The sequence below is a fragment of the Quercus lobata genome, chromosome 9 (genome assembly GCF_001633185.2).
Source record: "Quercus lobata isolate SW786 chromosome 9, ValleyOak3.0 Primary Assembly, whole genome shotgun sequence".
NCBI lineage: Eukaryota > Viridiplantae > Streptophyta > Magnoliopsida > Fagales > Fagaceae > Quercus > Quercus lobata.
In genome coordinates, this window is record NC_044912.1 from 42,253,116 (window position 1) to 42,274,916 (window position 21,801).

The 21,801-nt window shown below is 36.7% G+C and overlaps 2 protein-coding genes across 3 annotated transcripts in view; one reads left to right on the forward strand and one right to left on the reverse strand.

Moving 5' to 3' along the window:
- The window catches only part of LOC115959869, a 28,185-nt gene extending 15,361 nt beyond the window's left edge, over positions 1 to 12,824 (forward strand). The window contains exons 2-3 of one of the 2 annotated variants that reach the window (XM_031078505.1): positions 10,006 to 10,112; positions 12,519 to 12,824. In XM_031078505.1, coding sequence (XP_030934365.1) covers positions 10,006 to 10,112; positions 12,519 to 12,563 — 152 coding nt within the window. In that variant the 3' untranslated portion in view covers positions 12,564 to 12,824. Of the gene's footprint in view, positions 1 to 9,761; positions 10,113 to 12,518 lie in introns of those variants that run through there. The other variant, XM_031078504.1, reaches the window with a different exon arrangement.
- A 334-nt stretch (positions 12,825 to 13,158) lies between these two features.
- On the reverse strand, positions 13,159 to 16,608 carry LOC115959867 (calcium-transporting ATPase 12, plasma membrane-type-like). Its single transcript, XM_031078502.1, has one exon. It carries the CDS (start codon positions 16,420 to 16,422, stop codon positions 13,396 to 13,398), a length of 3,027 nt encoding a protein of 1,008 aa, XP_030934362.1. The 5' UTR covers positions 16,423 to 16,608; the 3' UTR covers positions 13,159 to 13,395.
- Between the last annotated feature and the right edge of the window lie 5,193 nt (positions 16,609 to 21,801).

The following is a 21,801-nucleotide window of genomic DNA, read 5'->3' on the forward strand; positions in this document are numbered from 1 at the left end:
GATCACAAGGCCGTTTACGCATTCGTCTAGATAGAGCACTTGCGACTACTACATGGAAACGGCTATTCCAAGGGACCGTTGTTCATCATCTCTCATCTTCAACCTCAGACCATTGCATGCTTTCTCTTCGCATTTGAAACTATCATCATCGCCGAAGGCCATACAAGAAAATCTTCAAGTTTGAAGAAATGTGGTTATGAGACCCTCGTTGTGCAAAGGTGGTGGAAGATTCTTGGCATTAAGATCTATATAAACCTGATGGGCATACGATGACAAATTGCCTTGAGAGCTATAAAGATAGGCTGCTGGCTTGGAACAAATCTAAGTTTGGACACGTGGGACAAAGGATTGATAGTTTGCAGAAAAGACTACAAGTGCTGGACTTGTTGCCCAGTAACTTGGCAACTGACACTGAAATTAGAGGAAGTCTGTAGTGCACTGAATGTTTGGTTGGATGCCGAGAACACCATGTGGAAACAACGCTCAAGGAATTTTTGGCTCACAGAAGGGGATCAAAACACAAGTTTTTTTCACACAAAGGCTATCAATCGCAAACAACGCAATACTATGCATGGCTTATGCGATGCAAATGGGGATTGGCAAAAGGATGACTTCCAGATTGAACAGATCACAGTGGACTATTTCTCCAATATTTTTTGCTCAAAGGGCCCCACAAATGCAACCAGTTTGATAGATGCTATAGACCCAGTTGTCTCTACTGACATAAAAAACTTCTTGACCCAAGAATTCATAGCTGAAGAAGTCCACGGAGCTCTAAAGCAAATGCACCCAAAAAAATCTCCCAGCCTTGATGGTATGCCTCCTCTATTTTACCAACACTTTTGGTCTTTGGTTGGTGATTGTGTTACAAATACTATACTCAATTTTCTTAATCATGGTATTGCCCCATTGCCCCCCCCCCCCCAAAGTTTAACAAAACCCATATTGTACTCATCCTAAAAGTAAAAAACCCAAAAAAAATTACCCAATACCGACCCATCAGTCTTAGCAATGTTGTGTCTAGATTAGCCTCAAAAGTTTTAGCCAATCGATTAAAACGCTTTCTTCCCAACATAATAAGTGAAAATCAGAGTTTTTTTATGTCCGACTGTCTCATTATTGATAATGTGCTTGTAGCTTTTGAAACTATGCACTACATCAAACAAAAAAATACTGGCAGATTTGGGGAAATGGCTTTAAAACTTTTGATATGCGTAAAGCTTTTGATCGGTTGAATGGGGCTACTTAAAAAAAATTATGTACAAGATGGGCTTCCATGATACTTGGGTAAAGATGGTTATGAGATGTGTTACTTCAATTACTTATTCTATAAAAACTAATGGATAGCCTCGTGGCCATCTTACTCCTACTAGGGGTATTTGCCAAGGCGACCCCCTCTCCCCTTTTTTGTTTCTATTTTGTGCAAAAGGACTATCAGCTCTGCTTAGAAAATCAGTGGAAAGGGTCCTTTTGACTGGTGTGGCAGCTTGTCCAAGGGGTCCAAAAATCTCACATCTCTTCTTTGCAGATGATAGCCTTATTTTCTGCTGTAGAGCAACAATTGAAAAATGCTACACCCTAGAGGAAATTCTGGAAATTTATGAAAACTCATCAGCCCAATAGCTGAACCTTGAAAAGATTGCACTATTCTTTAGTCGCAATACTTCACAAGACATCCAATACACCATAAAAAATCGTTTTAGGGCTGAGATCATCAAACAACATGAGACCTATTTGGGATTGCCATCTTTGGTGGGTAAAAACAAATGTAATACATTTCGGCATCTGAAAGAGAGGTTGGACAATAAGCTTTCTGGGTGGAAGGAGAAATTATTATCCCATGCGGGCAAAGAAATTCTCATAAAAGCAGTGGCTCAAGCTATCCCTACATATACCATGAGTGTCTTCTTACTTCCAACTACATTGTTTTTTTTTATAAGTAAAAAGTTTATTGATATCAAAAAAAGTGGAACACCCTAGTACACAGGGAGTGTACAAGGGGTCGAACAATCAAGAACAAAAATTGCAAGAATCTAAGAAATCAAGAAAGGATGAGAAAGATTGGTTCCGCAAGGCAGCCAACCAGTCCATTAAAGTTCGAAAGAAAAAACCGGACCGAGCCGGTCGGTTCAACTAGGAACCGGACACTAATCCGGTCCGGTTATTGTTAAAAACCAAAAATAGAAGAAAAACTGTTAAAAATCGGAAACCGTTGGTTTAATCGGCGAAACCAGAAACCGATACAGTTAAACCGATTTTTAGCGGTTCTTCATTAAAACTTCAGATGCTGTGTTAAAAAAAAAAAAAAAAAAAAAAAAAAGAGAAAGAGAGACTTTGTTTCAAATTTGAGAGGAGAGATTTTGATTTTGAAAATACTCTTAAGCTTGAAGTGGTGAAGCCTAAGACACCAACAATGACCTTAAAAACATCAGATCTTCCATCTTTTTATTGAGGAAAGAGCCCAAATGAAGCAAATTTTCAATGATTTGATCTTTCTGCTTCAGCCTTTGTTTGTTGCTCTTGCACAGTTGCATTGCACTTGCACATACCCATGCTGATGAGAGAGACAGAAAGAGGGAGAGAATATTGAAGAGGGAAATGAAAATTTAGAAAAAAAGTAGCATAGGAAAGAAACTAAGTTCAGACCTCAGAGTTGTTGTTTGAAAGTTTGAATAAGCCGTTAAAACGTGTGGATAATAGTAGAGTTTCAAAATGTGTGGTGGGTGTGATATACACGTGTAAGTGTAGTATAGGTGGGAAAAAAATCAAGTAGGCAATGATATTGTTACCCGTTGGTGACTTACTTTTTGTTATTTGACAAATTAAAAAATAACTAAAAATGGTTAGTAATTGTTACACTTTACCTTTTTATGGTTTTTTTTTTTTTTTTTTGAATTTTGTTAAGTGGTGTCCAAAAGTTGGTAAGTTAATATTTAATTTTTTTAGTTAAAATAACTAGTTATAAAATTATTTATTTATTTTTATAATTAATAATTATTTATGACATTTTTATAATTAATAATTATTTTTTAATTTTGTTAAGCGGTGTCCAAAAGTTGGTAAGTTAATATTTAATTTTTTACTATTATTTAATTTTTTTAGTTAAAATAACTAGTTATAAAATTATTTATTTATTTTTATAATTAATAATTATTTATTTATTATTTATGACATCATCGGTTCGACCATCGGTCAAACCTCGGTCGGACCATAAAACCGGTAAACACTCCCTATTCCAGTTCTTTCACCGTACCGGTTTTTAAAACCATGAGAAAAATAACTTCAAGTCACCGACTATTTCTTTCCCTCCAAAGGCACCACAATAAGCAATGGGGAACCATCAGCCATATATACCCATTTCAATTGACGGCCAAAACTGCCTTTCCAACATGCTAGAAGCCCTACTACAGATTGCGGCATAACCCAACTCACTCCAAACAACCTGAACACCATTGCCCACATATCCATAGCAACCGGACAATGAAAAAAAAGATGATCAACCGATTCACCATTACACTTGCACATATAGCACCAATCCAATATCCAAACCTTCCTTCTTCATAAATTGTCAATTGTTAAGCATTTCCCTAAAGCAGCAGTCTAAACAAAGAAAGCTACTCGAGAAGGAATCTTCTGTTTCCAAATGCTTTTCCAAGGAAAGCAATAGTCATTAGAGCCCACTAAGAGATTGTAATAACCCTTAACCATGAAGCCCTTCTTTCTATCAAATTTCCAACATATCTTATCCTCACCAAGCCCTCTCACCGACGCACCATATATGGTATCCATGAAACCAGCCAGTGCCTCTAGCTCTCGAGCATGCACACCCCTAAAAAAACTTACATCCCAAAACAGGATTCCGTTATCAAACTTCATAACCTCAAGCACACTAACCTCTTGATCTCAGCAAAAACCAAACAATTCAGGATAGCTGACTGCAAGAGATGTTTCACCACACCAATGGTCTTACCAAAATTTCACCCTAGACCCATCCCCAATCTCATATAGAATGTGGCGAGAGAAAGAAGGCCATCCCCGACTAATATTTTTCCACAAGCCAACACCATATGGACCATTAGTAGGCCTAGTACACCAACTACCCCATCCACAGCCATATTTCACAACTCTCACTTGCCTCCAAAGGGCAGCCCTCTCCATCCAACTGCATTGTGTGATGATATGACTAGCATGGTGGGCTGGTTTTGGTGGGGACAAAAAAATGGGAAAAACAAGACAGCTTGGATTAGCATGGTGCGCCCTTCCAACTACATTGTGTGATAATATGACTAGCATGGTGCGCCGGTTTTGGTAGGGGCAAAAAAATGGGAAAAACAAGACAGCTTGGATTAGTTGGGATAAAATTTGTGTTCCTAAAACAGAAGGAGGTTTGGGATTCCGCAACCTGAAGGCATTCAATCTAGCTCTCTTAGCAAAACAAGGATGACGCCTACAAGCACACACTTCCTCCTTAGTCTATAGGGTTTTCAAAGCCAGATACTTTCCTGATGGAGACTTCATTACAGCTTCTCTAGGATCATCACCATCTTATGCTTGGAGAAGCATCTTGGCTGCACAACAGATTGTCCAATGGGGGTACCGATGGCAGGTTGGTAATGGTGACTCCGTCTCGGTTTGGACAGACAAGTGGCTACCCATTAGCTCTACTTTACGCATTACTTCGCAACCTCATCCCTTGCCTACAAGCTCACGGGTTAGCTCCTTGATTGATCATGAGACTTGGCAATGGAGGATAAGCTTCATAAAAGAAATTTTCCCACCCCATGATGCCTAAGCCATCCTCAGTATACCACTCAGCCATCGTCTAGGCTTATACGCCGAGAGGCCTTTTTTTCGTTAGTAGTGCATATAAGGTTGCACTCTCCATTTCTGGTAGCACATTTGCCTCCCACGGTGGCCCCTCAAATAAAAATACAAGTGTATTTTGGAGGACACTCTGGCGCTTACATATCCCAAACAAGATTCGGTCTTTTGCATGGAGGGCATGTAAGAATGTCTTGCCAACAAAGACAAATCTCTGTAGTAGGAAAATCATCGATGACCCAACCTACAAAATCTGTGGTGTACTGGTGTGGAAGCTGAAACTAGCGAACATGCACTATGGGACTGCCCAAATGCTCGTGAAGTCTGGGTCTCTTCTAGCATTCCAATCCAACACCATGGGCTACAGTTTGACGCCTTCATAGACCTCATATGGCATTTGATGTTAGTCCAACACGTTGGAGATGAACTCCTAGGCATCATTATTACTCTGGCTTGGAGCATTTGGCACAATAGGAACGCAGCTAGAATAGGTGGAGCTCGGCAAACATGCACTAGTATTATTCAAAAGGCAATGCTTCTCCTTGAAGAATATCAAATTGCAAACCACAAGATCAAGCTACCCATTGCCCCACACAATGTCACTTGGTCCCCACCAAGCAACTCGTGGTACAAAATAAACACCAACAGTGCTATCTTCAAACAGTTGCAGGCTACAGGTATTGGGGTAATAGCTTGAGATCATGAGGGTCAAGTCCTTGCAGCCATGAGTAAGAAGTTATGGGTGCCACTCGGTCCGCTAGAGGCAAAAGCCAAAGCAATGGAGGAAAGTATTATATTCGCACGAGACATGGGGCTCCAGGAAGTTATTCTTGAATGCGACTCAGAACTGGTTTTTGGGGCTCTCAATGGTAGTACATCTACTCCTTCGCTAGCTATCTCAAACATCATGTCTCACATGGCTACAAGATTTTAGAGCGATATAGTTCTCACATGTTAGATGCCAAGGTAATAGGCTAGCACACATTTTGGCACAATTTGCCAAAAATTTAGATTTGTTTGTAACTTGGATAGAGAAAACTCCGAACATTATTGAGGCCGCTATGTCTCAAGATGTATCTTCTTTCTTTTCAATTTAATAAAGTTAACGTATTTCTTATCAAAAAAAAAAAAAAAAAAACACTGAATTAGCCATAATTTAGAAGTCCTTAACAGCCACCAATTTTTTCCATTATGATATTTAATCACATATGAAATAGCACCAATCTTTTCTTGTAGAATCAAAGGCTGCATCTGTGGCCACTTTGAGCTAATTTAATGAGGGAAGCTGCCACTGATGTCTCGAGGGGAGCTGGAATTTCTTGTTGTGGAATGTGTAGAAGTTTAGGATCTTGCGGAATAAGTTAAAATGATGTAGAACGGAAAGCATGATAGGGGCTAGTTCTAACTTAATAAAACCCTTAAATCCAAAAGGGATTCCTTGAATCCACAAGGAAATGTCTAGAATCCACTAGAAAAAGAGAAAAACCTCTCTTAAAAATATATTGATACCCTACCATAATACAATCCTAATTTGACAAGAAAAGTATTAAATACACCTAAAATCAAGGAGATAATAACCATATATCTAAAATTACTAAAATTAGATAAAAATTAAAAAAAAAATTAATAGACCATAAAAATTATTCCTCATATTTTGTCCCACATAAGACCCCTTCATTTGAATGAAACTTGACCTTGAGTTTTCATCTGAAAATTGAAACCTTCCTCTTCAGATAAACATATATTTCAAATACTTCAATTACTTGATCCAACTTTGAAACTCGTATCCTTGAGATATTGTAGCATAAAATTTTTTCTCATTGGCCTTCAATTTATTTACAACTTCAATTAAAAATGAATTGAAGACAAAATCAAAATTTTCTACTCCTAAAAAATCAATATATTGAGTTGTAGTGGTCTTTAGAAAATCAATTGGATCTTGGGAATTTTGGGTTATGGGCTCACCATCACATTTGACTTCAATTGGATCTTCCACATCTCATAATTTTTTACATTCTCCTCAATTAACTAAATTTTCTTCTCTTTGCCTCTTCATTAATTTCTTGAGAAAGTATTATCGCCATGCTTCAATTTGTCAAATATGTTGTAAGACTTGATATTTTTCAAGCACTTCAAGATTTTCCTCAAATTTTGGTTTTATATTGTTGATTCCCAATGTTCTTTTCTTGATGGCTGAATGCAAAGTTTATCAATATAATTCTAAGTCTTAATTTTTCCATAAATGATCTTGCTATGTATATGACAAAATTACATCATAATTCAAGAGAAAAATTCAATTGCAAGCATCTTTTTCATCCTTAGCCAGGAAAGAATTTTGTTTTTACCTCGTTGGATTCTATGAAATTATTTTTGTTCCCACTGATCAGGCATACTAACTAAGTTTATACAAAGCAAGTTTAACCTTTCTCTCGTCAAGAACATCCATATAATCAAAGAAATCCTCTAAATCAAGTATCCAATCAACAAAATCTTCCTTATAAAAATATTCCATTAAATTTTGGAGCTGCTGGGAAGTATTGGAAGAAGCCAAGGATGGTGGATGCAACATGGAGCTTGTTGCGGGATCCGGAGAGTTAGACAAGACACGGTTCTGAGAAGCCTTGTTGAAGTAGGAACTTGGAGGGCTTAGGTACAGTGAGTAGATTAGGTTTGGAGGGTCTCTTGCTAACCCATGTATCTCAACTGATTGTCTAGTAGATCGATTACCGCTTGGAGGGCGGTGGAGAGATTTTTTGCCGAGTTCTTTGTTTCCTCTTCGATAACACATCAGCGTATTATCTGTGTTTGCATTCTTCTTCCCTACTCTTTTACATTTCATTTTACTGTTGTGATTATATGAATATGTGTTAGAATAGCTTGTTTGTTTATCCACTCGCATTTACATTATTCTGCACTTAGAATTTAGTTAGTGTAAAATCTATCGAGCTGTAACTTTTATTTGGGGGTCTAAACAGCTCTTGTGTTTTTTAATACATTTTCGAGCTTTCAATGAGGACTAAGGACAACCAGCTACCCTAACCACGTGGACGTTTGTGGACCAAACCTTGTAAATCGAGTCTCTAAGACTCGATTACTCTTTTTAAAAACCGAGTCTCTAAGGCTCGATATCTAGCTGGAGTCCACATGGATGCAGGTGAGCATATAAATCGAGTATTTAAGGGTCGAGATATAAATCGAGTCTCTAAGACTCAATTTCCAAGTGGACGTCACGTGGAAAAGGGCCAAGTCAAACCTATTCAGAACATGAAAACCAAGCCTCAAAGACTCGGTTTATAAGCCCTAAATCGAGTCTCTTAGACTCGAGATGTTAATAATATATATACTTTCAAAACTTCGCCTACTAACTATATTGTTTGGCAAACAGGGTTAATTCCCAATTTTCGCTAGAAAATGTCAGAATGGTGTGGGCCTGCCCATCATGATCCATCCAATGTAGAAGAAGAAACAACAGCTGCAAAGTCAAGAGAAGTCAAACGAAAATGGAAGACGAGGCTGAGATTTATGACAGAGTCCAAGCCCAATTCCCTCTTTCATTTAGCAAGCAATCAAAGCCCCTAACCTCTCTCGAAGCCATCCACAGCACCACTCGTCACTCCTCCTCCACCACCACCACCACAAACAAGACCGATGAGCTACCTTCTCTTTCTTCCTTTTCCAAAGATTGGATCTCATCGATTCGAAACCCTAACTCTAACTCTTCTACTAATGAAGATGAAGCCGATTTGATTGGCCCTCCTAGACCGCCTCCCGATGACGAGGATGAAGATGTTGGGCCGCCGAGGTCGTCTGTAGCCCAATTGGAGTTTATTGATGATGAGGAGGAGGAAGAGATGGTTAGGTTGCTGAGACCGCCGCCTAGAATGAGTTTTGGCGATTCAGAGGAAGAAAATAAAGATTTTTTTTTTTTTTTTAAAAACATAAATAGTTAATCTACCATTTATAGTTTTTTTTTTTTTTTTTTTGTGGGTAATTTGAAGTTATAATGGGAAGTGAAAATTTTGAACAAATGGCAATGATTTTAAGGTAAAATACATGGTTAGTACTTAAAATTTAGAACACGAGCGCTTTTACTCCCCAAAGATTAAAATAGAGATGACAATTGGGTAGAATGTGATTATTAATGAGAAGGATAGACAAGCATTTTAACCATCTTAATATAGAATGTGTATAGAAAACTAAGGGCCTGTTTGGTAAGAGATTTCTAGTAATATTGTTGTTGTTTTGTGGAAATATATGTGAGTGAAAAAATATGTAAAAATACGTATAATGTTGTTTAAACACTGAAAACTGTTGTTTAAACAATAGTACCAAACACCCCCTAAATTATAACTAGGGTATGTATACAAAAGTTAAATTATATGTATGAATAATTCAAATATATATTAAATAAAATATATCTATATACATTCAGGGTGGGGCCGGACAAGTAAAACTCATTTTTGCCCTGTCACCTCTTTGAGCGAGGGAAATTCACAGAGGACAAGGGGGTGTGGGATAGGGTGATTTTGGCATCCCTAATTTAAAGTGGTTGCTTTTAATGACTTACAAAACATGAAAAGACTAAAAACTAAAAAATTATCATTATTCCAAAGAATCCAAACAATATATATATATATATATATATTTATATATATTTCAGAACACTACGCTAAACACACTAGAGATTAAAAATGATTACATTAAGTTTATTAAAAACGTGATTCTTAAATTTTTTTTTTTTTTTTTAAGTTTATTGGAAATGTAAAGTGATCACCTTAGGTTGCCTAATAAAATCCCTAAAAAATAAAATAAAATAATTTGCTTAATAGAAACTTCTACCTTTAATTAAATAAAAAAAAAAAGTAATGGGCTAAATTGAAGTGAGTTTTAAATAGAAAGAAAGCAGAGTATTGGGTTGGGCTAGACTTACAATAGAAAAGGGAAAGTCAGTGTGAATACTGCGGGTCGGCCCATGATCCATGATCCAAAGCAATCAAAGTCCCAAACCTCTCTCGAAGCTATCCACAGCACCACTCGTCGCTCCACCACTACTGGAAACAAGACCGATGAGCTTCCTTCTCTTTCGTCCTCTTCCAAAGCCTGACTCTCATCGCTCCGAAACCCAACCATGGCGATTGGATTCAGTTGATGAGGAGGAGGAAGAGGTGGTTGGGCCGCCGAGACCACCGCCGGGGCTGAGTTTCGGTGATTCGGATTCAGAGGAAGAAGAAAAAGAGAATCGGTATCGGATTCCGCTTAGTAATGAGATTGTGCTCAAAGCCCACACCAAGGTATCACTCTCTCTCTTTCTATAACTTTTTTTTTTTCTTTTTGGTCCAGGCCACAGTACATCACTTTATTATCTATCTTTATTCATTACTGTCTTACCACAATATGTACTGTTATTTATATTCTTGAGTTTCATATGTTAGATAGTTGGGATAGTGTGTGATTATTTACGGCTAAAAGGAACAATCTGCTTAGTGCACAGCTAAAGATAGCTGTGCACTGTAGCTGAGAAGCTAAAATTTTTCGCTTTAACTCTACTGCTGCAACCCTCTTTTTTGTGTTAGGTATTATGTTTATGTCTCAACTTGCAATATAAAGGAACAATCTGAGTATAGGTCAATTGTACTTTAAGGTAGCACTAGTATTTTCCATTATAATAATGGAAAGAATAAACATGCTATCAATTATCTATTCTTTTCTGCACCATAGATGAAACTTCAAAGCATTAAAATAATTCTTTGATCGTTTCAACAAAATATGCAAGTTATTGGAGGAATGTCCATCTCAAAGCTTACTTCTCTTTTCAAATGTCATAATTATTTTGCTATTTTCCTATAAAGTTTAACCAGATTTGAGTCAGAAATCACACACACGCAGCTAGCCCTTTTCTTCAACATGCAGTGGTATGAACTTGCAAGGATGATATGATTACAAAATCACTTCTTATGGTCTAATGTTACAGCCGTGGTTTGCTATACAGTACTAATCTGTTATGATCTAAAAAATATGCTAGCAATTTATGCAAGGAATCTAAACACCACTCACTACCAAAACTCTGAATTGTCTCTTCAACTGATCTTTGCCAGTTTACTATGTGTATAATACATCGCTGAGTGGCACTGTTTAAAAAAAAAAAAGGGTTTCTGATGTACAGTTTCATCTGTTTACCTAACCATGAAAATAATGAAACTAAAAGCATTTGGGACACTTTCATATTAGATTTTCCTGCTACCTTTGTTTCACCCTCTCTGTGTTTCTCTGTATGTGTTTGCATGCAAGTCAGCGTATATGTGTTTTAGGTTTTATTGTTCCGTCTGTACTTTTAAAAGGTAATACCGAACAATATATGGTCAATTTAACCAAAAATAATTTATTATTACAAATAAATGAAGATTGACCCTTTAAAATGGTCGTATGAGATATACAGACCTGTATGTTTTTCATGTCTGTTCCCTTCTGCTAACAGATCTTGAAAGTGTATTATCTTCATTTCTCTTATAATTATCCTTGTTTGCATTGTTTTTGGAGTTTCAAAAATCCATAGAGATAAACTGTAAAATTCCTATGATAAATAGAAATACAATGTAATTGATGCATGTTAAATATTAGATTTAAATGTAAGCAAACTTATTAAGAGCTCATTGTCACCACCACCATCTTATGGTTAGTTGGAATAGACACCAAATGGTCATTCAATGGTATGTGTAGGTTCGTTTTTTCCCCCCTTAATTTTAAATGTTAATAAGCATATCCATGTCTAATATGTGTTAGTGATGGGGTCATCAATGAGCTCTAACTCAAATGACCTCCTCCTCTTGTAAAAGCAAAGTGGGGAGTGAGGTTGTGGATTCAAAACAAATTGCATACATTGTAACTTACCAGTAATACACACATACAAACACACACATCAGTGATAGGTTCTTTATACATCACATTGAGATGAATACATAATATATACATATAATAAATGGAAATTGGAAGGTTGCTACTAACACCCTAGCAAATATTTAGACCGCAAATTACAAATATTACGACTTAATCACTTTTAACCTAAACAGCATTTACATCAAATGTAAGTGATTATCCAATTTCATATAGAGCAATATGAAATGCAGAATAAAAATGCAAACCACACTAAAACACCAAATGTATTTTCAAAGAGGAAACCCCAACCACCCAGGCAGAAAACCCTCTTCGCAAAACCATTGTCAAATTTCCTCTAATGAATAGTTGTAGTACAACGTTACAATAAAGACCCTCTAAGCCTAAGCTACCTAAAATACTCAAGTCCTCCAAGCTTCTACTAACAACTGACTTCGTCATGTACTTTGTTCACCTAGTCTTCGGAGTCCACGGGTTTAGTGGCCAACGGTAAACCGAGTCCTCTTGGGTTTGTGGTTTTGCTTCAAATGTTTTCTACACCAATCAACTCTCTAACACTCAAATATGTTGAAGAACGTGATGGTTAAAATCTCCTTTCTAAGATACGTCAATGGTAAGAGGAAAAGAGAAGAGAGAATGAAGCCTCGTTGCTCTGTTTCCCACATCCTACTTCCAGAATGTGCAAGTCTTGGATTATATGACTGAGCTGGCCAAGATAAAAATTAATGTGCTGGAATTCTTTCTCTGAGCTAGTTGCAAGTAAGTCATGAGTTGCACAGTAAAAAAGATTCCTCTTTTATCTGCAGCGTGTCTATGTCGCGATCAGGCAGGCTGCAAGTTCTTCTTTCTAGCATCTTTATCCAGCTCTTAAGTACATCTACGAATTTGAACATAGGAATAGAAAATTTCTCTGGAGGAAGTAAATACAAAATAGTTTGTCACAATTTTACATAGGTGTTCTCATCTTCTGAGTGTTTTGACCCTGCATCTTTCCTGACTTCTATTATAGATATGTATCCACTCTCTCTCTTTTCATCGTTTGTAATTCTTTACTATATTTGCATGTATAAAAGAAAAGAAAGAAAAAAATATAACTATTCCAAAAGGTAGCAGCTGCTTACATCTTTTTTTTTCTTTTTCTTTTTTTTTTAAGTAATAAACTTCATTGAAAGCAGCTGTTTACTTCTTAATACAAGACTTTATCTCAAGTTTGAGACCATAACTACTGAAATGAATACAATAGAAAGGCACCATACACGTCTTTAAGGTATATAATTGTATTTTGACATGATTGTATTTTAAATTTCTGATACAATTTTTCATTACTTATCAAAAAGAAAAAAAGTGCCTAATACTTTCATGGCACAAACGCCAAAGAAAGGAAAATATGAAGAATGTCTTGGTGAGGGGCGTTGGCTAGTCTTTCAGAATGGAGAAGCACTTTTTTTTTTTTTTTTTTTTTGATAAACTTCAATTGCATTAAACATCAGAAGAAACAAAGGGTCGGTAATCCGCCTTACAAACAAACTCTATAACTGGCGGAAGATTACCAGAATTGAAAGAAAAGGACCGAAGGGAGGTTAAAGCAAATTTAGCAACCTCATGAGCTGCAGCATTACATAACCTCCTAACCCAACAAAACATAACAAATGGAAAACAAGCAGAAATATTAAAGATGTTTGCCTACTTCTTGCCTGAAACTGGGATGCACTTTACAAGACAACCAATCGGCCATGACAAAGCTGCAAGCCCAATGCAAGCACCCCATTGGCCCCAATTAAGTCTCTCAGTATTGGCAAACTTCTTCAGAAACTCCACCATCACCAGTTGAAGAACTATGGTGATCCCAATAATGGCTAAAAACAGCTTATTTTTAAGTATCCCTTTGAATATGTTCTTCCTATCCAATTTTCTTGCATTAAATTCATTGAAAACTTGGCAAAGGACAAAAGTATTGAAAATGAGGGTGTTCTTAACGTTCTCATTTACACAAAATATGAATTTTCCCTTAAATTGTAAAACCAATAAGGTGGTTACCTGATACATGGCTTGTGCCATGAGATTCCTCCACATAATTTTGGTTATAAGTGGCTCTGATCGACCAACCGATGGCTTTGACATAAGATCATTAGTGGGTTTCTCTGTAGCTAATGCTAAAGCACCCAATGTGTCCATTATTAGATTCACCCATAATAGTTGAACTGTAGTTAGTGGGACCTTACCAGAAGAAACAGCCGTAACAAAATTGATGACAAGGGCAGCAACGTTCACTGTGAGCTGAAATTGAAGAAACTTTTGAATGTTGGTATATACAGCCCTTCCCCACCTCAATACTGTCACCACTGAAGTAAAATTATCGTCCAAGATGACTATATCTGAACTTTCTTTTGCCACTTCAGTTCCCTGGATTCCCATTGAAAGTCCAATGTCTGCTTCCTTTAGAGCAGGTGCATCATTGGTTCCATCACCTGTGACTGCAACAACATGACCTTTCTGCTTCAAGCATTGAACCATCAGAAGCTTGTCAAAAGGGGATGACCTCGCCATTACATGGATTTTATCAACCTTTTCCATTCTCTCTTCGGGTGAGTAATTCCTGAATTCTACCCCTTCAATTACAGCATCATCATCCAAATCTTCATCAGGATTGAGAATCTTGCATTCAAAAGCTATAGCCTTTGCTGTGTGCACATTGTCACCAGTTATCATTTTGATATTCACCCCAGCAGCTCTACAAGACTCCACAGCAATACTGACCCCTGGTCGACATGGATCCTTCAAGCCAACTAAGCCTAATAATGTTAGTCCATTTTCTTCAAGCTTCTGAAGAACTTGTCCACTTTCTTCAGCGACTTCTTTGTGGGCAAAGGCAATGCATCGTAAACTATTTTGTGCCATATTCTTAATAATAGTCCCAAATTGCAACCTTTCTTCCTCATCCATTACATTTAGCACCCCTGCTCTATCATAATAAGTTGAACACGTAGCCAATATCATTTCAGCAGCTCCCTTCCAATGAGTATGAATGGTCTTTTCATTGTTTCTCTTCACTAAAACCCCGCTTCTCTTTTTCACCGAATTGAATGCCTCTACATGGATTATGTGACAATCTTGCTTTACTTCTTCAATACTCATACCCAAATTAAATACAGCCCAAGAAAGAATTGCTTTTTCAGTTGGGCTACCTGAAATCTCAGGAACTAATGTAGAATTTGGTTTGTAAACTGTACCAGTTTTGTTTAAGCCGGCTGCTTGTTGTAGTAGTTTGAGTATATTACCTGTCAAATTCGGATAATTGTCATCTTCTAAGGCCTCCTTTCCAAGCCAAAATTTCATAACTTTCATTTCGTTTAGTGTAAGGGTGCCCGTTTTGTCTGTGCAAATTGTTGTGGCCGAGCCCATCGTCTCACAAGAAGATAGTTTTCTGACCAAAGCATGATCAGCCATCATGCACTTCATAGAATAAGCTAGAGTTAGAGTAACAGCCAGAGGCAAACCTTCCGGAATAGCCACTACAATAATAGTGACAGCCGCTGACACAATGCTCACCACAGCATTCATCACATCATCAAACTTGGTCTTACTGCCATTGAATTCCTTGTTTCCCTTGTCATCTCTGGTGTTTCCTGTGAAATACCGAATGAGCATAACCACAAGAACAAGTGCAGCCACCACCAGCCCAACTTTCCCAATATAAGAAGCTAACTTGTTGAGGCGTGCTTGCAGTGGCGTCTCCTCATTTGAGTCACGGTTTATTGAACTCATCATCTTGCCCCACAGAGTGTTCATGCCCACAGAAGTAACAAGCATGAAACCAAAGCCATCTGTGACCTTTGTGCCTGATAACATAAAGGGATTCCCTTCATCAATCTGAATGTGATCACTTTCACCAGTCATGCTAGACTCATCCAGCTTCAAGGAATGCCCTTCCAAGAACAACCCGTCTGCAGGAATCTGATCACCAATCTTTAAGCACACAATATCGCCCACAACAACATCAAATATCGATATAGGTTGGCGCCTCCCATCTCTCACAACTTCCACTTTTACATCACTGCTCTTTGTTGAGAGCTTCTGAAATTGCCTAGATTGCTTGAAGTCACTCTCTGCTGAAACAGCAACGACCAAAAACACAGCAACAATGATACTCCCGCCATCATACCAACCATCTTTCCAGCCATGTTGCTTGATACCAAAGGCAAGAGAGAGTACAGCACATGCCAAAAGTATTAAAATAGTTGTATCTTTAAGTGCCTCATACACAAAACTGAGAAACCTTTTTGCTGGTGGTTTTTGGTATTTATTGGCACCAAAAACATTCTGTCTATGAATAAGATCAGCCTCATCACCATGGATACCACTTTTTACATTAGTTTCAAGAATCAAAGCAACTTCTTTAACCCCACCAAACTGACTCAAAGACTCAAAGTTTTTGTCCCTTACAGTGTCACTAAGCTTTTTTGTATCAACAGTGAGCAACGAAGAAATGGATTTACAATGCATGTCAATGGCAACGTAAGAGAGGGTGCGCAAGAGAGGGCCATCTTTGTCAAAAACTTTCTTGTTCAAAGAAGCAAGAACTCTGGTGATGTATATGACCGTGAAAGCCAACCGCCATCTCCGCTTGTGGGTCTTTGGGACTGACCAGTTTTCTTCATCACATATGGCTATCTCGTCAGGTTTTCGAAACCTTAAAGTAGACATGGCCATGGAGTATAGTAAGTAGAGAGAGAAGGAGAGCGCAAATAGAGGCTAAAAAGCACAAAGAGAGTTTAGCCGTTTATGGAAAAAATAACTATCAAAGTGCAAAGAGAGAAGCAATGTGTTTTGGGATGTATAAAAAATCATGAGTATTGCTTATAACAATTTCATTTGTATGTGTGGTTGTTATTAGGTTTGAAGAACTTATGAATTACGATAGAAGAAATGTCTACTAATGCTACTATATATGGTCCAAGTCTGAGAATAACTTTGCTATAACTTCTCCAAAGAGGAAAAGGAACAAAATTAAAGCACCGACTTAGAGTACAAGACTTTCATAGAATATTTATATTTATTTATAATTCGATAGTTATAAAAGAAAAGAAGGATTTCAACTTTAATTGTCTCTATTAAAATTACTAGGAAGTGCCTATTAGTTGAAGTACACGGTTCTTGGCAAGTTATTCCTAGTTATAACTTATAACCAAGGAAAAATGCCTATTTTGTTTTGTTCAAAAGTAAGAGATAAATTCCTTAACATGTTAATATTCCTTAGTATGCTTTCTCTTATATTCCACCAATCTCACTACAATATGATTTAAGGAATGTTGTTTCGAAGCAAAAGGCCGCCTTTTGGAATCATTCACTTATAGAGGGCGAATGTCAACCATATTTTTAGATTGTCTTGCTTTGTGATCGCTAGTTTAGACTTGTTTGGGAAAACAGTGTAGGGCCGACCCAATACATTTTGGGGTCTAAGGCAAAAAAATTTAAGTAAGCTTTTTCTTATATTTAAACATTAATTAAATAAAAATTTATTTAACTTTTCATTATGAGCATTGAAATTAACAAATTTGTATGAAAAAAAAAATTATCGATTCTTATTTCTTCAAGATAAAGAGAGAAGAGAGAAGTTCGTTCACCTTTCATGTATTTGAAAGATTGAAATTTTTTGCTTTTAAACTATGACAAATAGAATAAAACACATTATTATAGTGCACAACATTAGAAGAGGGAATAATTTCTTTAAAGTAATTTTTGTTGAGTTAAAATTTTCAGCCTTAATTTACCTAATTTAACTTTTTATAGTATGAGATAGATAAATAATGCATTCTATTGGCTAATAAAGGAGACCTTAAAAAAATTTCAATTGAGAGGTCTTATTATTATTATTATTATTATTATTATTATTATTCTATATTGTAATTAGACAGATAAACATAATTATTACTATTATATAAAGGGTCATGTTAACGAGTGCTCTTAGGGGCACTCGTTAACAATCCATTTTAGGAAAGTTTTTACATCACTTTTATGGAAAATGAAAAACGCTGTCAAAACATTAATTTTTTTTTCTTTTCCTATAAAAACTTTCTTTAACTGAATTGTTAACGAGTACCCTAAGGGCACTCATTAGCATTTCCCTTATAAGGGGCATTCTTTCATTTGAGGTCTTAGGCTATTGCCTATATTGGCTGGCTAAAAGATTATGCCTGAGAGAATATATAATTGATACAACATTAATTGCAAACTACTAAGTTTAATGTGAAGAACGACTTTCACAATTGAAATATAAGTTGTTGAAATAGCAATCACTAGCTTAGGTTATATATGTTTCTTAAAAATAAATAAATAAATAAAGCTTAGGTTATATATGGTTTTTTTTAGTGAACTACTTTATCTTTGTCTTGAGCTTGGGGTTTTCTTTTTTTTCTTTTTTTCTTTTTTTATAATATTAAATATTTTTAACACACTCAGGAAGATGAGAGAAAGTCTTAAAGAAACTAACAGTAGTATATATTCAAAAGGGCTTAACTCTTGGATACACAGCACATCCATTCATTCAGAGCTTAGACTATAATACTTTTTTCTCATTTTAAAATAATAATAATCATTATATGAGTTCACCCAGTAGGTGGAGAAAATATACTTTAATGTCAAACTATTTGGTAAGCACTCTTAATTAAAATATCTTGCTAATCACAAAAGGTCACAGTGAGATTCGTGCATTCTTTTATGCCACAATTTCATGTTTTCTACTCACCTTTTTTCTTTTCTTTTTTAAGAAAAGTACTATATCCACAACATTTTCATAATAAATCATTTTCTTTTCTTTTTTGAGAAGGTTGACAACAAATCCAGTTGGCAAATTGTTGCAGATTTTTAATTTAAATCCACCACTGAAATTACTTTCTTATACACTAGTTATGCACTAGTAACTGCAAATAACAACTTGTCACATAAAATCTGTTATGAAAATATTGTGAACATATCATTTCTCTTTTTGAAAAAACTTTTCTATAAATAAAAAGAAATTAAAAAATTAATCTCCAGTTTCACGTTGTAGGGCATAAATTCCTTCACTTTATATCATACATTTTCAAAAGAAGATATGCTATAATATAAAACTGAATGAGTAGATATATTTTGATAAATAAGAAAGTTAAATCCAACATGATAATCTTCTTTGATACTTCATCATTGTGTTATCACATTGTAGATCCAAATGTTTAGCATGCATTTATATTCCAGCATATAAGTAATTAATTAGTCAATCCAGAGTACTTAATTAAGCCCCATCAGCCAATCCATTAATAATGATGACATCGAAAGGCAATGTCCAGTCCATATCGCAATTCAACTTGAGCTCCAAGAAGCTCGCACGTCAATCAATCAATATTTGAATATATAGGAGTCGGGCCTGTTGTGTTGACTTAACTTGAACTCTCCAAGAAACACGCACACATTAAATAATAATAATAATAATAATAATAATAATAATAATAATAAATTTGGATTTCTATCGCTTGTTATGCAAGATTTAAGGCGGCTTGCATGGATTTAACTTGATCCGTAAGTAATTTCTTTTGACTTCAAGGCACTCCGCTTGAATCCAGTGTATCTTTATAAAGAATAAAGAAGGAAGAAGGACTTTCCTCTTTGTAAAGCTTTTTACTTAAGCTTTGCAATTTCTCTTCTCTTTCGGTTACAGAAGAAACAAAGGAACGAAAGAGAGATGTGACTACGAATTCCACCAAAAAGCCATTGTCAAAGTCGGGATCCTATGTGAATATAAAAGAAATAGGCGGAAATCATGGTCCTACTATTTTCTGATTTAAAGCAAAAAAAAAAAAAAAAAAAAAACATGGATAGTGACTTTATAGGTTGAATAATTATATAAAGGGTAAATTTCACAAACCTACCCTGAGGTTTGTCATAATATCCAACTAGGTCCAACACAATTTAAAACCTACCAATTTCATCCTAAAAGACCATTTTGTCCCTAATTTTTATTATCTTTTCTTTCTCTCTCCTATCTCGTTACTCTCCCTCTCTGTCAACTCTCTTCTCTGAGTTCTCTTTCTTAGAACTCTCTCTCTAACCCGTGAAACCCATGAGTTTTGGTTACCAGAAACACCACCTAGCAAAGGACTTCCCGATTCCCACCGCAGGTTTGAGTCGTTTGACGCCATCAGTGCTATTTAACGGACTCTCGTCCCTCTCAAATCGGAACCCACACGGTGGTGATGGTGCTTCAATCTGGTCACCGGCGAAACCCATAAGCTCGGTCATCGGTGTCAGCAACACCACCATGCAAGGGCCTTCTCGATTCCCATGAAGTTTGATGCCATCAACAGACTCTCGCCCCTCTCTCTCTTATCAGAACCCATGTGGTGGTGGTGGTGGTGATGGTGCTTCGATCTAGATCTCTCCATTGTCTTTGCAGCGGCGGCATGGATCTCGGCATGGGCTTTAGATTTCAAATTTGGGCAGTGTTCTTCAGGGGATGATGACCCAATCTCGTGGTGTGGGTTTTTTTTTTTTTTTTTTTGGTTTCTATTTTGATGTTTACAATGGGGTCTTGGGTGGTTTTGTATTGATTTTTTGTGTTGTGTTTGGTTGGGATTTTTTCTAGTTTTTGGCGATTTTTGTTGGGTTTTTCTGGAGATTTCAATGGGGTTTACAAGCGGATTAATGGGTTTTGAAAGAGTGATTTTTATGTGCTTTTTTGTAGCATTTTCAGGGGACCTTCAGTGGGATTTTGGTATTGTTCTTTTGGATTCAGAGATTTGGGTTGGGTATTTTCGGTCAGAGAGAGGTTTGAGAGTGAGAGAGACGAGAGAGAATAGAGAGTTTGTATGTTTAGGGGCAAAGTTGTCTTTTTAGGACCAAATCAGTGGGTTTTAAAATGTTCTGGACCTAACTGGTATTATCACAAATCTCAGGGTAGGTTTGTGGAATTTACTCTTATATAAATTATGAATTCATCTATAAAAAAAATAAAAAATAAAAAATAAAAAAATAAATAAAAATACAAAGATTTGCATCAATGTGAAGTAATTTGTATATTATACATAAGTTAATTCCCATTTTTTCCCCTCTAATATACAAACAACAAAAACTAATAACTAACACTAGCAACTCTGAAACAATTAGATTATGTCAATATGACCAACTGATACATGAAATTGAAGCTTTAAGATTAGCAAAGTTCAGGAATGCACAGTTGACCAGGAGTGGCGATATTCATGGAAAGGAGCCAAATCTGGATTTTCTTGATGAGGAGATTCAAAAATCACAGCCGAAAATTGCGGGCCCTCCTGATTTGAATAATCAAACCAAAAATAGAGAGCTTGACCTGGAGATGGATATGGAAAGTGCTTTTCACATGGAAAACTTGCATGCAGTAGTAGACGCTGACTCATCAAGTGGGGCCATAGGAGAGAATGCTTTGCATGGCACTATTCAACACATGGACACTAGCAAAGGCACGCTTCCTACGAAGACTGGCAGTAGGAAAAAAACCACGCGGCCCACCAAAACTAAGCCCTCGGCACATGTAGAAACTCCTTTATCTAAAGTGGATCACAAAAGGAAGAACGTAGACCTGTGGCAAGACAACACAGAATTAGATGTTGACACCAAGAAACGAGCCAAGACAGAAAAGGCAGTTGATGCTCTCTCGCCTACAACGGTGGAGGCTAGAGACCAGCCCCGCTGAGCCCAATGATTGTGATAAGCTGGAACTGTCGGGGGCTTGGGAATCGACCAGCAGTTCAAGTGCTCGCCGACTTGGTGAGAAGGAAAGCGCTCACAATTTTGTTTCTCATGGAGACAAAATTGACTGTGAGAGAAATGATACCGATTCGAGATGAACTAAACTTCCAATCCATGCTGGCTGTCTCGTGTGATGGAAGGAAGGGTGGTCTGGCTCTTCTGTGGAAAAATGAAATTGAGGTCCATCATCAGACTTCCTCGCCTAACCATATTGATGTGCATATTGTTTCCCATGTGCGAGACTGATGGAGATTGACTAGTGTGTACGACCACCCAGAAGATCAGCGAAAAACAGAAACTTGGAGATTACTCTATCACCTCCATGCATGA